The sequence below is a fragment of the Sylvia atricapilla genome, chromosome 1 (genome assembly GCF_009819655.1).
Source record: "Sylvia atricapilla isolate bSylAtr1 chromosome 1, bSylAtr1.pri, whole genome shotgun sequence".
In the NCBI taxonomy this organism is placed as follows: Eukaryota; Metazoa; Chordata; class Aves; order Passeriformes; family Sylviidae; genus Sylvia; species Sylvia atricapilla.
The window spans coordinates 3,867,830-3,884,487 of record NC_089140.1 but is presented as its reverse complement, the minus strand read 5'-3'; the positions used below and the strand labels follow the sequence as shown (position 1 = coordinate 3,884,487).

The following is a 16,658-nucleotide window of genomic DNA, read 5'->3' as shown; positions in this document are numbered from 1 at the left end:
ACTGAAGGAATAAAGCAAAGTGCTCATGGAGAATAAAACTGCTGTTACTACTGTTGTTGGATTTTTTCCCCAGGAGAGACATGCTGTGAACACCGGAGAGATGAAGGGATTAAAAACAGATTAAAGGGAAAAAAAGAAATCCAGACCAAGAATGGGTTTGTAGGTGGACAAGGATGACTTAACTGTGTGAAAAGATCTTTGTGGAGATCCTTTAGTTCCCCCCAAAAAGGAGTAAGAAGCAGCAAAACCCAGTATTCCTGCTGCTACAGTCACTCCCTGGAACAGGGAGATGCAGTGAACCACCACAACTGCATTTTGCACTTGGATTTATCCCTGTCCCTTTTGAGACAGGCTTGGAAAGAGAAAGCAGACCCAAGTGGGGATTTGTTCCCTCACTTTCACACCAAACAAAAGCCTTCTGATTTTTGGGCTGCTAAGGAGACTTCCTGAGTCACAGGCACCTCTGGTGCATCTTCAGACATTGATTTGGTAATTAATGACATAGGGGCAAGTGGATGAGTTTACACACAATAATTATGTGGCATGGGGAAGTCAGAAGTTTGGATTAGATGGTCAAAATGAACCAAAATGTGAACCGATGGGATCCTGTCTTTCTTTAATACAAAGTGTTCTCAGTGAAGAATGAAAGGGGCTCTCTCTACAAAGGCCTTGTTAGCTGGTGATGGGGTCACTGTCCCCACACAGTCCCACTCACCCAGAGAGGTGCAGCCCTGCCCAAATCCCTGCAATCCCACCCAAGATACCACCATCCACATCCTGAAAAGAAAAATAAGCCCTTGATGAAAAAGGACTTCCCAAAAGGCCTTTCCAAATTTTTCTTTCTCCCCTAGAGCTCCTGGAACAGGAAGAACACCCACTAGGAAGGAACCTGTGAGAGGCTTTCTCTGTGGAAGGCCAACACTGGAAATCTTTCTGAAGGGCCCTGCTTCTCACTTTCCCCTTCATCCCCAGCCTTCCACTCTGCTGGCTTGCAAAGGAATAGGCTGTCCCCTCCTTTTGAATCCTGGAAATCCATTTCCAGCACCCGAACTCCCGATTTCCACACTGGTTCCCACACAGAGATCAGAGTTTTCAGCTGTTCCAGTGTGTTAAGGTCAGCCCAGAAATAACAATCTTTGAAATCCTTCTGCTTCCAAACACTGCATCAGCTGCTCCAGTTGCAGAGCAGGAATCAGTGTGGAGATCCTGAAACAAGCCCTGACTAACCATGATGTACTTTGAAATACACAAATGCTGATGGTTTCAGGGATTACTGGCACAATTCAACAATTCTTGAGTTAGATAAAAATTCTTAGAAACGAGAAAAAGAATCCCAGGGAAGTCACATCTAAGTTTAGTTGAAATGGTGATGATGCATTAGCAAAGTAATTTCCTATTTTCTGTGTTTGTCTCATTTCCATAACACATTTTCTGTTTTCCAAAGCTCTGTTTGCTCCCTGGCTGATTGAGGAGGATGCAGCTCCTCTGAATTAATTCCTCTGTCACAGCATGGTCAGGGCTTTCCAAACACCAGGGCTTTGGGACAATGCAACCAAACTGGGAAAGGCTCTTCCTTCCTCTGCTTTCCCAGGGAAATCTCTCTATGAGACTTGAGATTTTTTTTTTTTTTTTAATACTGGGCTTCTATTCCTATAATTTGCTTCAAAGTATTGCTTCTCCCAGCACAAGTCTCATATGGAGCAGTATCTGGCCCTCTGTTATTCCCAGCACAGCAGAGAAAGAAGTCAGCATAAAGCAATCCGTGTTTTATTGATTTTATGAATTTGTCCCAAGAGCTACCAATTATGAACTCCAAGAATAACATCTGAGGAGAATGAAAACCACACTGAAAAAAAAAAAAAAAAAAAAAAAAAAGGAAAATATCTACTAAAAATCCCATTCCCCTTTAATTTCCATGGGAAACCTCATTTTCTCATTTGACTTCTCAAGCTGCTAAGAATGGCTGTTCTAATCTGAGTGTCACGTCTGGATGTTGGGGTCCAAAGCTGAGTAGGAGGTTCCCTTTCCCAGGACAGCAAACCTTGGGCAAAGCCTTGAAGGACTATCAGAGCCTGAGAATTTATTTGGATGAGGATGGAGCCTGAAGGTCTTGTTCTTCCCAAACCACAGAGATTGCAAGATTCACCATTACATGAACAGCAAAGATACTTCTATGTCACGGCAGAGCACAGAGGGAAACCTAAAGAACCTAAATCTGACTGATTTATTGACTTAATTGTTCGGCAGACAATTAAATCAATAAATAAATCAACCAGCAACAGACAGATCACAGCTGAGGTGCTGTTGCTCCATCGTTAGACAGCCATGAGTTATTCCTGTTAAATGAAAATACCTGGAGCATGTCAGGGAAAATCCAACAGCCTGCAGGGGACAGCACTCAAGCAGGAGACATCAGACTGATGCAAAGGGCAGCAGTGCAGGATGAACACGGCGTGTCCAGCCACCTGCAATCCCTTGCCACCATCCCAGGGCAGGCTCTTGTTGCCTGCTCAGGCTCCTCTGATAAGATTTGTCTCACCCTGAATGCTGCACCGTGCTTTGCATGCTGCACATCCTCTACCACAACACACCTGCCTGGCACAAGCTCAGCCACGCCCTTCCCTCAGCTTTTCAGAGCAGCCCTGGTGAAAGAGGCACCACCCAGCCCACAGGAGAGGGGACACATCCTTCTCACTGTGTCCTTGTCCCTGTTTCGCCTCAGTGAGGCTCTTCTGCCGTGCAGCAGGATGGGGAACAGCTCTATCCCAGAGCAGCCGCAGCCCGGGGTCACCCTGCAGCCATCCATCCCTTCCATCCATCCATCCATCAGCAGGTGACACTGGCTTTACCTGCACTCTAAGTGACACCCTGTGGCTGGCAGGCGAATGGCGGGTGACCATGGCCCCAGTGACACTGTCCCCCGGCTTTTGTGACAGCACAGAGGCTGGAAGCCGAGTCACAGAGAGTCTCAGAAATCCTAATGCACAGGAGAGCGTCCACACTTGGGTGCAGCTGGGTGAGATTCTTCCTCTCATTTTGATATAGTGAGAAAGATTTATAATATATTTCATTTTTTTTTTTTTTCTTCCCACCTATCCCCTCTGCTCCTGGAGCCATCCCCTTCTTCCCCCCGTGCTGCTCAGGGACACATTTTTTTGCAACATCCATTCCAAACTTGTGGAAAGAATGGACTTCAGTCATCTGTTTGCCAGCTGGAAGTCACTGCCGCTTAGACACAGCAACTTCCTGAGAGATGGATGTGCAGCAGCCTTAGGGAAGAAAGACAAGAATCTTCCAAATAATGTGGGCAACCTTGGTTTGTGTCTGATCCTCCCAAAAGCCCGGGTTAAAAGTCCTCTCCAAGATGTGCCACTGCTCAGGTCTGACTGACTTGGTGCAATGCAGCTGCAGGCAGTCCCGCTCTGGTAAAGTTTGGGTGAATTTGGCCTCAAAAGCCAAGCCTAACTGAAGAACCCAATCAGGGACAACAGGACCACAGCAAGCCATCTCCTAACTCAGATCTCATCTTGCTAATTAGCAAGAACTGAAGTACAAATCTATTTAGTTGGCTGGAGAAAAGGTCCTTGAATGTTGACTGAAGTAAATTAACAATTTCCTCTTTACTATTTACTATGCAATTAACTTGTGTCCTGGGCTCAATGAAGAAATCACATGTTTTACACGATGATAGTAGAGGGAGCAAAAAATGGATTCTTTTCATTCCTCCTGGTAAATATTTTTTCCAACACTTTTCCTCCAGACTGCAAAATCAGAGCCATCTCGTACCACAAATTATGCTGCACAAAGGAAAGGAAAAAAAAAAAAAAAAAAAAAAAGAAAAGAATAAAAACTTGGGGGGAAACAAGTGAAGCCTCTCCCATCTGTGCATGACTGAAATCCAGAGCCTCCCACTGTATTTGTGGAAGATGTGTGTATTTGTGTTTCTCTTGCAAAACCAGCAAGAGAAAATGAACAAAAATGGTTGAAATCTTTGCCTGGACACAGAGCTATTGGAGACAAGCTGACCTAATCAGCTGCAGATTTGATCTCCTCAGAGAGAACCTTTACGAGCTTAAAAATGATGTTTTATTTCCTCCCCCAGAATTCCAATTCTGGACTTTTTTTTTTTTCCACGGTCGAGTTTGTTTCATTTCTCATCAGTCTCCTTCCTTAACTTTCATGTACTCTTGACTTCCTAGCTGAAAATACTGTGTTTTACCCCCAGGATGGCTGAAAAATAGCTACTGCAAGGCTGCAGACCTTTTTAACCAAAAAATAAAAGTCTTTTTCTAGTGACTCCATAACTAAAATTGGCTACAAAACATTTGTGTTTTTTCCCAAATCTCCTGTCATTCAACAGTGGGATAAAAGGCTTCTGGACATCTAACAAGGTTACAGAAGATAGATGAGGAAATAGCTTTAGGGTTTACACTAATTTTTTTGAGTCTGGAAATACACCTACATGCCCATGATGGATTTATTTCTCTCCATATGATGAAAAGCCTCAGAACTTCAGGGCTCTCTGTCATTTACAGCAGGACTTCGCTTTCAAAAATGTGGCCTTTAGAAATCAAGCCAGAAAAGGCTCTGGGAACAAGTAAGTCATGTGAATGTGATCAACAGAATTGGTCAGGACACTAAATACATGAGATAAACACACAGTGAAAATGTTAATTGAGCCTCTGGCCAGCCACTTATAAAAGTGCAGATTTCTGTAATTATCAGGACAGAGCTTGCCCACAAATATGAACAAGACTCTGAGACCAACGATTTCCTAGCAAGGCTCATGTTTTTAAATGCAGGCTGCAGCCACATCTCCAGAACTTGACCTAATAATCAGAAGAAAAGCAGCAAAGGTTAGATCTCCATAAAAGAATGGGGTGGTAATCCACAAAAATTAGCTCTTTTAAAAATTGAATCAGCCCTTTAACTCTTTCAGAGAGGGGAAATGCAAACCGAATTCACTTCTTCACCCCTCCCTCAGCATGCAAAAGATTATTTCTCTGTGTTCTAGATGAGAAAACCATGAAGTGCAGGAATTTTTCTCTCATGTGGAGCAAGCCCTGCTACAGGTACAGGAGTGATCTGTGTGCCAGGGGCTCCTTCCCCTGTGCCCCCATGTCAACAACAGCCCTGTCGCTAAGCCACCACCCTCTCCAAAGCTTTCTCACCAAGCAGCTGTTGTAGGGCCAAGGAAAGGTGCACAGCCCCTCAGACAAGGAGGAACCAAGTCCTCATCAGAGCAAGGTTACAGGGATTATGTGCCTGTTTTCAGCTGCACAGTCCCTGGAAAAGGTGAGCAGGATGCTTTTTGTGATATCCAAAACACTCCTGTGAAGTGGCTGTTTCAGTCAAAGAGCTTCCCTACACTGAGGAGAAAGAGATAGAGGGGGGATTTTCAGGCAGGGATTGGAGCTACAGAGACCTTTTGTTCGTATCCATCACAAAAGCAGTTTGATCTCAATCCCCAGGTGTGGGATCAGACCAGCACAACATACGCCCAGGGATGATTCAGCTGCCTGAACACTGGCATTGGATCATTTGTCACTGAGCATCTGCACACCTCTGTGGCCTGGGAGATTAAACACTGAGATACAACAAGGCTGGGCCCTCTGAAAGAGGAACAAAATACCCCTACCCCTGGGCACAGCCAACAGCATCATCACTTCTGCAGAGTCTGCTGAGCTGAGCTCTTCATTTAGTCTGAGCTCAGTAACTCCCGGCTTCACTCCTTCTGTCAATTAGAGCTCCACTGACCTGCATTAGAGTTTTAAAACTTAAATTAGCTGCTGATACTACTTGGAAATATCTAGATTTGTGGGGTTTAATCTGAAAGACCTTCTAAATGTCTCCAGCTGCTGCAGAGCAAAGTGAGCAGCTCTGATGGACAGGTGTCACCACAGAACACACTCCCCCGCCAGCAGGTGTCTGAGACAAACCCAAATCAGTTGAGGCTACAAAAATCAACGCTTTTTGTCCATCAGATGAAGATTTAATCCTGGATCTTCCCCATGCCAGGGAAATCTGTAGGGAAGCGTTAATGTAGGCATATTTCAGCCTGTAACACGCTCTAAGTACATGCTTGAACGGCTGTTTTTCAGCAGGCAGCAAAACCAGGCTCATTACAGGCCATTTGCTGAATTAATCAAGCTTCAGGATATCCTAATAAGTGAATTAATCTGTTTCCTCAACAAGACTAAAAGCTTCACACTGTCAAGCATAAACACATCTAGAGGGCAGCAACGACATTGTCTTTCTCTCGCTAAATATAGAACCTGAGCAGAGACAAGTGCAGTCACACACTGCACCAACACAGACTTTTATTTTTGCCTGTTTCTTTTAATTTTTTTCCCACTTTGAGAACAATACATAAGCTTTGGTATAAAATTGCAAGGTTCTAAGTGGATGGCACAATTTTCACATCCTTGGTCAAAGAGCATTTTGCCCATATTCACAAATCACACTGCAGGGTAACCAGAGCATGATCTGTCAACATGACTTTATTTCCCAAATAAAGAGGGAGAAAAGGACCCCCAACAATCACCAAATAACAGAATGTCAGGATAAAAAATCCTCACAGACTGACAGACTTTTGTTTATGAATGCAGCTGAAACTTATCTGAGTCACTCAGCAGCTCCCAAGACACTGAGAACACAGACCCAGGCACAGAATCACCACGGGAATTTCTTGCAGTTAGGATGGAAATATTTTATGCAACAGTTATTTTAGTGTGGCAAACAGGAGGGGAGTTTTTTGAGCCCAAGTTCTTTTTCTTAAGGTTTTGTTTTGTTGTTTTTTTTTTTTTTCTCAAATGCTTTTTATGAATTTGCTAGCATTGGCAGGGTTTGACAGCATCCCCCATCCAAGTCAGAGTAAACATCAAAAGCCTGAGAGGTGACAGGATGGACACAAAGCAGGGAGGTGCATCCAAAGCCTTTGGTGAGCTGATCAGTGGAGGAACCTACCTGTCTCTTTTTGTCTTGAATTCCATCCCCCACATGTACAGAGACTTCTTGAGGTGCAGAAATAACCCCATGTACTGAAACTCAGCCATGGATCAGTGTCTTGTGCTTCTCTGGTTTTTCATAAGTTTTTCATACAGTTTGGGCACTTCCCAGCTTGGATCTGCCTGTGTCTACAATGCAAATCTTTCCTTGAATGCTACTGGGTTCATTCCCTCCAGATGATCAGCTGCTTTTAGGAAATTGGTGGGAAATTGGAATCTTTGAGAGCCTGATTTCTAAAACTGAAAAAAAACCCCTGAAACTCATCTAAATTTTTTTACAGGCTTTCAATGAGAAATATCCTCACACAGGTATGCAAAGTAAACTCACAGATGTACAAAATAAACTCGCAGATATACAAAATCAATGCAAAGAAAAGCTGTAGTTCCTAAAAGGTGGCGGCTTATGAGCATGGGATAACTGATAGTATAATAAATACTGAGTTACAACCTGAGCTGGATGAGCTCTTACTAGAAGAAAGGTAGTTTTTCCCAAATTGGTCTGATTTTCTCTCAAAAAAAAAAAATCAGTAAAATATAACAACCACACAATTTCTCCCTCTGGTCATCAACATGCATACAAACCAGAACTAATGTCCTAGGCAGAATCTTATTTTGATTCAAGCCATCTCCTATCAACCTTCATTTTGAGCTGTATATTTCACCTCTGAGATTTGCAAGATCCCATTCTTTAATCAGTTGTCTGTGCCTCATTTTATTCATCTGCACGGGGAACAGCGATGGTTTTCAGCACAATGAGCCTGTCACAAATGAGGCAGCCCACAAAACAACTGGTGAAATCATTCAGTGGTCAGGATGTGTCACTATTGATTTTTCCAAATTCTGGAGTGCTCTGCATGCAGTTAAATTATGTTTTTTAAACGCCAAAAGAGATTGTACCTGTGTATTTAAACCTTATCCTGCTGTTCTACTGCTTTCCCAGGCTTTAATCACTTAACTGCTATTTCCCAAGTAGCTGCTGATTCCATAAGTTGAGCAAATTTTGATTTAATCCTTCCTCTGTTTTCTGCACTACAGCCTGGAGGAATTAAACACATAGAAGTGTCTAAGATCAGCTGGAGGTAGCTACTCACATTTTTGTTGAAAGGAGAAAAATAGCTGTTTCCTCAAAAATAATGCTTCAGCATTTCAATAACATATTTCCATCAGTTTTTCATTTAATTAACATGCCACTGTTTTAAGAGCAGAGAATTTAAGAAAACTTATTAGCACTGCAATACAAGCATCAGCCACCACTGAGAGGGGGAAGAGCAGGGAAGAACTTTAAATCAGGTCACTGATGAGCTAGTGAAAGCATCAACAGAGTTTATAAAAACCAAACTGGGGTGTTTAATGTTTTTTTTCTCCCATACACAGGAAAAACATTTAAATTCTTTCCACTGTGCTCTGCACTGGCCTTAATTCTCAGAAATTTTCTTCTGGTCTCAACTGAGACTTGTCCAAGTAGTGAACTACCTGCTGTAAGCAAAGCCAGCATCACCCAGCCCATTCCAGATTCCCTCCTATTTTCTTGCGAAGACCCAAGTCTGAGATTAGAGGGCTTTAGGATGATTTTGCAGTTCTCTGAGGAAACCTTTTACTCTGCTCAAAGGCTGGGGTGGGAGAACTCGTCCCTAAGGACAAATCTGGCAGGGGACTTTGGTTCACAGAACTGACATGTGGAACTTTTGGCCAGTTATCTGACCATGATACCCTGAGCTGGGGAAAGAATAAATTCACTTTCTACAAGTTTAAAAATAAGATTTAAAATGTCAGGGTCATTCTTTTACGGGAGTTAAGGAGAATGCTGGCCCCACAAAATTAACACTACTTGCAATGAGACCACCAACACCCAAGCCATAGTTCAGAGTGAAACATGAAATGAAATCATCCCTACAGTCAAAACCACACTGAAAAAATGCATGACAAAACAAGTGGGTGCATATATTTGGAATTAATATGTTTAAAAACTCTTAACGAAAGGTCCAAAGGGTATTGACAGATAAGCAAAAGGAAATGACTGCCTGGGTTCCACAGCCTGAATAATAAATTTGTAGTGAGTCATCATGATTGTTTACTTCGAAGAATAAAGCATCCAGGAGATTTCTAAGGAGCCCCCATGCTCCCTTGCTTTGAATATTATTTGCCTCCTAATTTCCTCTCCAGTCTCCCGTGCAGAGCTGATGCAGCTCCAGCCCCAGCAGCCAGTCCCTGATGAAGTTGCTAAAACAGATTCCAGCCCTCAGCCTTCTTTCTGTTTGTTAGACACAACTCCCAGCACGGTTTGAACTCCTGCTCACACAGCCAGCCTGGAAAAGGGACTGTCCTTTCAAAATACAGCTCTTAGGTGTTAGCACTAAGTATTTCGTGAGCCAAAGGGGTTGTGTAATTATCCAGGTGGCTGAAGCACTGCTACAAACACACTGAGCTCTACGTAGCTACACATGCACAAACACACAAAGCACAACAAATCCTCCTCAGACTGCAGAGGAGATTTTCTGCCCGGATCTCCCTAAATGTACTTCAGCAAAGAGGAAACAGCATCCGCAAGTCTGGGTTTTTGAGAAATCTGCATCATTCCAGGGAAGAATTTAGAAAATACAGGCTGGAATGTGGAGGAAACACTGATTCCCAAGAAAAAAAAATTAAAAAATTTTATTAATTTTTTTTCCCTTAATGGAAATATATCTGGGTGTCCCCAGACGCCTTCTGAACCACGAGATCTGGGAGAAGAAAGGAGTTTGTACTTACTCGTGGTGTTGTATTTGATCCCATTGAAGAACTCCGGGCAGGGTCTCTCCACGAGTTCCCCGCAGAGGTTCTGGGCCAGCAGGTCCCGATCTGGTCCGTGGTGGCATTGCAGTACGGACCTGGGGTGAAAGGAACGAGACAGAAAAGCAAGGAGAAGCAGTTGAGAAAGCACAAAAGCCACACACACTTGCATCACAAAACAAACCGAATCAGCGCTTCTAAAGCTTTTCCCGAGCTCTGCACCAGGTAACAATTCCTACCATCAAAGCCCAGGAAAGGGATAGAAGAACTCTCTAAAAAAGTCTCGTGTAACCGATCCAGGAGGCTGCAGTTCACATCAAATTCTTCTAAGATGAACTGAGAGATGGTCACGTCCATTATTCCCTCTGGGAGTGCTGGACTGGATCACGCTCCTTTCTGGCTGCTTTTGTTTTTGGTCCCCTCTTTTTTTTCCCTTTCTGGAGCCAAAGGAGCATCAAGCTGCGGGCACCCCGCGCTCTAGTGTGTGCTGTGAGCCTCTCCTGCTCGCAGCGCGCTGACAACTTGGCTGAGAGTCTGCGTCTGCCTGTGCAGCTCAGCCCTCCGAGCTCTTCTTCCCTTTAAATCCAGCGGCTCGGGAGCCAATGGGATCGGGCTGAGCCCGGGATGAGGGGCTCACGTCTCCTCGGTGTCCCTGGGCTCGCAGCTCCCAGATGCCACCTCACTTTGCCAGATCGCTGTGCCGCTGCATCCCCCTCCCTCTCCTCCTGCCTCTCCCTCCTCTCTCTGACACACAGAGGCACAGTTTTATTGTCAGCTCCAGGGATGAGCACTTTTGCAAAAAATATACTCGCTGCAAATTAAAGCCAGGGGGAACAGGAAAAGCCATCAGAGGAGTAGAACTCCTCGGGTTTTTTTTTTTTGTGGAGCAAAGCAATTTCTGCCTTTGCTGCGTGGAACTGAGGATGAGCAGGGATGCTGGGGTGGGGGGGGGAAAGGAGGGACCTGGTCCAGGAGCTGCAGTGCTGGATGCTGTGCAGGCCTTGAGAATCAGGAGAAATAATAAAAGCAGGAGATGATCTGATAGAAGTGAGGTGCTGGAATAAAGGAATCTGGAGTAGTCACAGAATCACAGAAAGTCTGGGTTGGAAGAGATGCTGGAGGTCATTTCATTCCAATGCCCTGCCATGGGCAGCGACACCTACCAATAAACCAGGTTGCTTCAAGCCCCGTCCAGCCTGGTCTGGAATAAAGAAATCTGGAATAATGCCCCACAGAAGAGGCAGAGTGGGGAGAGTAGGGAAGGGCTGGGAACCCGGCTGGGAGAAGGCACCGAGGGAACACATCTTTCAGCCACTCACACAGATGGGATGGGATGGGGGGACAGTAGAGCAGGGCAAGGCATGGAGAGCTCTGAAGCAAAGGATGGATCATTCAGGCGACAAGGAAGAAAAGAAATCCCCCTCTCATTTTCCACTGGTAGGAGAGATCAAGGTTTCCAGAAAGGATGAGCACCCAGGCTGACCAGGAGCAAGAGGAGGAGCCCTAGACAAGAAAACCCTGGTGTGGGGAGAGAGGGAAGAGCAAAGGGCTTGACAAACCTAGGTCAGTGTGGGGCAGGATGAGAAGGGTCTGGTGAAGTGGAAGGAGGAGGAGTTTGGAAGCAGTTGCCCAGAAGGTTGGTTATTTTGGGGAAATCAAAGCTCAGCAGAGTGGGAAGTGGGTGAAGATCTGCCCTCTGGGACATGCTGGAGAGCAGCTTGGACCTGACCAGCCTTTCTGACTCGCCACATCAAGCTATGAGGAAATCCCCCCAAAAAGGGTTGCTAAGGAGGATCATTTATGATCACAGATGCAGAAGGATTTTGGGAAGCAAACAAGAAAACTTGTGTAAGGGAGTAGACCAAGATCAGCAGATATGGAAGTGGCGGAGAGGAATGCAGAAACAAAAGGCAAGGACAATAAAGAAGATTTGGCAAAAAGAAATGGATCCCCAAATTAAATATTTACGTTCTGTTCACAGCTTTAGATCGGACAAGGTACTTACTGAGCTCAAAGCAGTGGTACAGGATTTCCTTAACATTTGTACCCATCCTGCAAAGGCCTGGACTTTCCTTTTATTCATATTTAAGATTGAAGGGCTTTATACTTTACTTTTGGAGGACCAAAAGAATTGTGGCATCCAAAGAGAGGAAAAAGAAAAAATAACTGGGTTAGAACAACAAATAAATTAACAACATGCACTGAGGAGAGAACTGGCCAGGATGTTACTTTGCCATCTGGGAATCTGGAGATTTTCAAACATTTTCAGATTGCAATGGAGAAGGGGAGGAGTGCCACTGTGGTTTTGGGATAAGTATTTTTATTTGAAATATGCAAAAACCCATGAGAATAACAAGTGTACTACATCTCCAGACACTGTGATATTCTGAGGCAAGCAAATGCATCTCTCTGCTTCTCTCTCTGGAGCCTTGATCTCCTTCCCAAGTGAATGTTCCCAAAACTTCAGCCCTTCTGGGGAAATCTCAATTGCAACAAATTAACCCTTGTCAACACCAACAGATCTCTTTGTCCTTGCACCTCTAAGCCCAAAAGCAGAGAGAAATTTTTTCAGCATCACTCATGTAACACCACTACCAACCTACTTGTTGGCTTTGAGGAGAAAACCCTTTTTCTTGAACATTCAAGAGTGAGGGATTAAGGGTGCTCTAAACCTTCTTTTCTCCTTCCTGACAGTGCAGTTGAGCTGATAAAATTCCTTGGTGCTCCTCAAGCTGGGCCTCTGAGGGTGGCTTTGAGACCTTCTCACAGGACAGTGTCTGAAGGTGCCCAGTGGCCACTCCCACACTGAGCAGGACTGAGCAGTCAGCAGGACACTGGTCCAAGATGTTGTAAGATTATTTTTTTTTCTGCCTCTCTGCAGGAGAAAAATCACATAGCCTGGCCAAAACTCTTCACTTCTCACCTACTGTCTTGCCCTTTCTATTTTTTCACACTGTTTATTCAGCACACTGGAATCAAAATCCTGGTCGGAGGCTTTGGGCACTGGAGTTTCCTGAATTTTTTGAGGAATGCATCACTTAATAAATTACAAAAAAGAATGACAGTTTAAAAAAATGCAACTACTTTTAAATTTGGTAAATGTTTCACGTTCCTAAATGCTGCCCTGTGTTTTCCAGCATAAACTCTTGAAGATTTTTCAAATGGTTCAAATATTACAGAGTTGTACACTAAGCTGGATTTCATTTCAGTTCTGTTCTTTATAGTGGTTAACACCTGAAACAATAGCCCTGAATTAAACTAAATATTTTTATAGGATCAGGAGAATGATTTCTTCATTTCAGTGAGAAAAGCTAGAAAATCTTCAGTCTAAACTGATTTCCATCTTTTCCAGTTCCAATGTTAGAAAATCAGAAGCAGCACGTGTCATACAATCCTGTTGTGTTCCATATATTTAATAATAATAATAAAATAATTTAAAAAATACTGCAAAAATAAATATAGAGGGGATGAATGTTGAGGATTAAGTCTGCATGAAGAAAATATCTATTGTTCCTCAGTCCACAAAACAGCACCATTCTTTAATAATCCCAGTTCTACTGTAACCTCTTGATGAAAAACTGCTTTTGCAGCTATCCTTGGATGCAATTAACCACTTCATCAAAGTTTCCCTCTGACTGGGTCTAGTGAAACCCGACTCTCTCAGCTGGACTCATTTGATGTGAAAATGTTGTTCTTTATGCAAGAAGCAAATTCAAATATCTGAAAGACTGACAGGAATCCTGCAGCTGCTGACACTGCTGCCTCTCTCATGGTGCACACAACACAAATCTGACCTCTCCAGGCAGCACAGATCTGCTTTAGAAATTCCTCAGCACCCCAAGAAAGCTGAGATTTGGTTCCTGGCAGGCAGAAAACCTTTTCCAGCTTCAAAATGGGCTCGATCCTGTGTGCTGCTATTCACTGGTTGGTTTGGGTGCATGTGCAAGGGTCTGGAAGAGAACAAGACAGGGAAATAAACCTGTCCACACACACAGAGCTCAGCAAGACCCTTCAAAGAGGACTTACTAAAAGGTCACCTACAGTTCTTCTGGGAAAGGAACGAGCTCTGCTCATAAAGGCAATGGAAACCTCTGTCAGCCCTCACACCACGGTTACACAGCTGCTTTCTTCATCTACAACCTACTCCAAGCCACAGCTGATGGAATTAGCCAGAGCACAGCTTTTCATCTGCCCCACTAACAGTGAGTGGCAAGGATGAGCTGAGATTATCCAGTAATGTCAACACTCAGCTCTATGCAGACTCAGGCAGTCACTGTAAGTGTTTGGAGAGGGAGGAAGGAGCTCCAGAACCACCTGACTTCTCCTCAGACACTCAATCTACACAAAATCAAGAAATCCCTGTGTATTTCAAGACCCAGGATGATTATTGCAAAAAAAAGCAAAAAGGGAAAAAACCCACAAGTTCTCTCCTCATTTCCCTTCTTCAGAGAAGGAAAAGCTGCTGTGTTCAGCCTCCCACTGCAGTAACAGTTCTATCACTCACCTTCTCGATCTGTCAATGTGAAGAGCTCCTGCTCCCCAGTCACCCTCTGCTCTACATCAAGGCTCAGGGGCAGGAAATGCACATCAACATCCATCTGGTGACACCAGTGTCCTCTGTACCTCAGAGGTGCCATTTGGCTTTCAGGAGTTTTACCTCATCACTGTGGAAGTATCCCATCGAGTCAGGGCCCCAATGTTGCCTTCTCAGCTCTCCTCCTCCTAACCCAGGGGTGCATATCCACATCTAAACTCTTCATCTAATGGATAAACTGGGCTGTTAACTCAGCCATGGAGCTGCTAGTTCTAAACATGAGGCTGGAGGGTTTCAAATGGCACAATAATGTTTTTTCTCATCTCCTTTTCTTCTCTGAAAGTGCCCCCCAGTAATCCCGTGTTACTGCAATGACCTTCCAGCACCAAACTTTCAAGTTGCCGAGACTATTCAGCTTGGTAAGGAATGTAAGACTTGAGGAAGGAATATACATTTACTAAAGGGGTTTCTGGGCCACAAACCTCAAGGGCCCTCCTTCTCAAGCTGCACTGCAAAACTGCTTTGACTGCACCTCTCAAATGCAGGGACAACATGACCATGGTCTGGTAGAAATTAATCTTCCCATTCCAGGTGGTGTAAATGCCAATTTTCAGAGTGGGAGCACATTCAGACACAGGGAGCAAGGTAATTCAAGCAGCAAGAGATTGAGGACAGCCTAAAGGTCTCCACAGACAGTTCTAGAATGGCTGTGGATATGTCACACATGGCCTGACTTCTCTCCACCCCACACCACGGACTCTCACAATGAATTCCACTCTGCTACAGGAGTAGGCTGCTAAAGAAAACCCCTTCTCCGACTGAGAGCTACACTTTCATCCAAAATCTTTCCTTTCTGCACCTCCTTGAGACTTACATTGAAAGTTCAGAGTTGAAAATGGTATGTGGAGAGGAAGATTAGACATAGATACATAGAGATCTTTGTTTCAGCTGATCAACTCATTTGTTAGAAACAGGAGACATCCTTTATTGCTAGAAATGAGGTATGACTCCACTGAGCAAAGATAAAATTAATAAATGCAGGCCTGTGTGATGAATCTTTGCAGCTTCATTGATGCTAGAAAATATTTACTGGGAGTGTAAAAAAGATCCAACAGCATAAGTAATAAATGGCTTGTAGCCATTTATTATTTATGCTGTCAAATCAATATATTTCAGTATAATATCAATATATTTCTTTTGGCACGTTAATGCACTTGTCATTCTCTACAGCTATAAAACCTGTGTGAGTGAATCATGTTACATGAGACAAATGATGAGACACTGCAGGGAGATTACAAGAACACAAAACACACAAAAGAACCAACCTTGACACACTAATAAACTGCCAGAGCTGTTTTTCATGAAGTGAGGTGTTTTGGATGAATGTGCAGAACATCATCTACTGCACATAAGAGCCCAGCAACAGTCCAGAATAACTCTGATTTCATACATGGTCAAGTTCAGAGCCAGCACTTCACAGACACACAAGAACACAAAGGAACCCATGTGATATATTTATCTATGCCTGGCAATGACCTGGTGCTCTGTTTACAGCATAAACACGAAAAAGCAGCAAAAACAAGAGGGGGTTAAGTCCCACCTGAATGAATGATGACCATGAGGATGTGTGTCATTAGTCCCACTCTTTCTATTGTGCTACAACGGGACCGCTGCCGAAAAGGATGAAAAGATTCAGGGGTCTTGTCCTGTTCTTCCCACAACACATCAGCCATGAAACTCCTTGTGGCTTAATTCAAACTTTTGCTCTCCCTGCCTCCCACTCTGCTTTGTTGTGCTGCCTTTCAGTGCATGCTGGGAAGATCAGAGCAGTCTTTCCACGCACCATAAGCTGGGAGGATGTACAGAAATAAAAGACATTGAAACGTTCAGAAGTCAACCCCTCATTTCCTCTGGGAGCTCAACAGGCACTGCACGGTGCCTGATTTTGAAACATCAGGTAGCTCAGAGAGCACAAAGAGAGAGAAATAACACAGGATCACGCTGCTCTAAAAATGACCCAAATCAGATGCACCAACAAAACCAGCCTGCTCCAAATTGCCAGGATCTAGTCAATAGAGCTTCCTAAGAAACTGTAACAGAAGAAGAGAATTAATCCTTTGGGGTCAGGGCCCTGCCCACATGGCCTAGCACACACGGCAGCTACAATGTTGTGACTTTCAGGTTTAAATTATCCAATTCCTTTTTGCTTGGGTTTTCTTTGAAGAGCACCATTAGTCTGGCTTTGGGACCCTGGGCTGGTGGCCTCTGTACTCCCTTGGGCCCAAACCAAGTGGAAAATGCAGGACTTGGTAAAAGATTGAAACACTGCAGAATTGCCAGCTCCCAGA

General features: G+C 44.1%; 1 protein-coding gene and 1 long non-coding RNA gene across 2 annotated transcripts in view; one reads left to right on the top strand and one right to left on the bottom strand.

The window, feature by feature from the left end:
* Positions 1 to 16,658, top strand: part of LOC136358081 (uncharacterized) — an 829,601-nt gene that overhangs the window by 424,610 nt on the left and 388,333 nt on the right. The gene's annotated exons all lie outside the window — the stretch shown is intronic.
* Positions 1 to 16,658, bottom strand: part of CRHR2 (corticotropin releasing hormone receptor 2) — a 139,530-nt gene that overhangs the window by 88,654 nt on the left and 34,218 nt on the right. Inside the window, 2 exon segments of the mRNA XM_066313866.1 lie at positions 9,756 to 9,818; positions 9,821 to 9,874. Coding sequence (XP_066169963.1) covers positions 9,756 to 9,818; positions 9,821 to 9,874 — 117 coding nt within the window.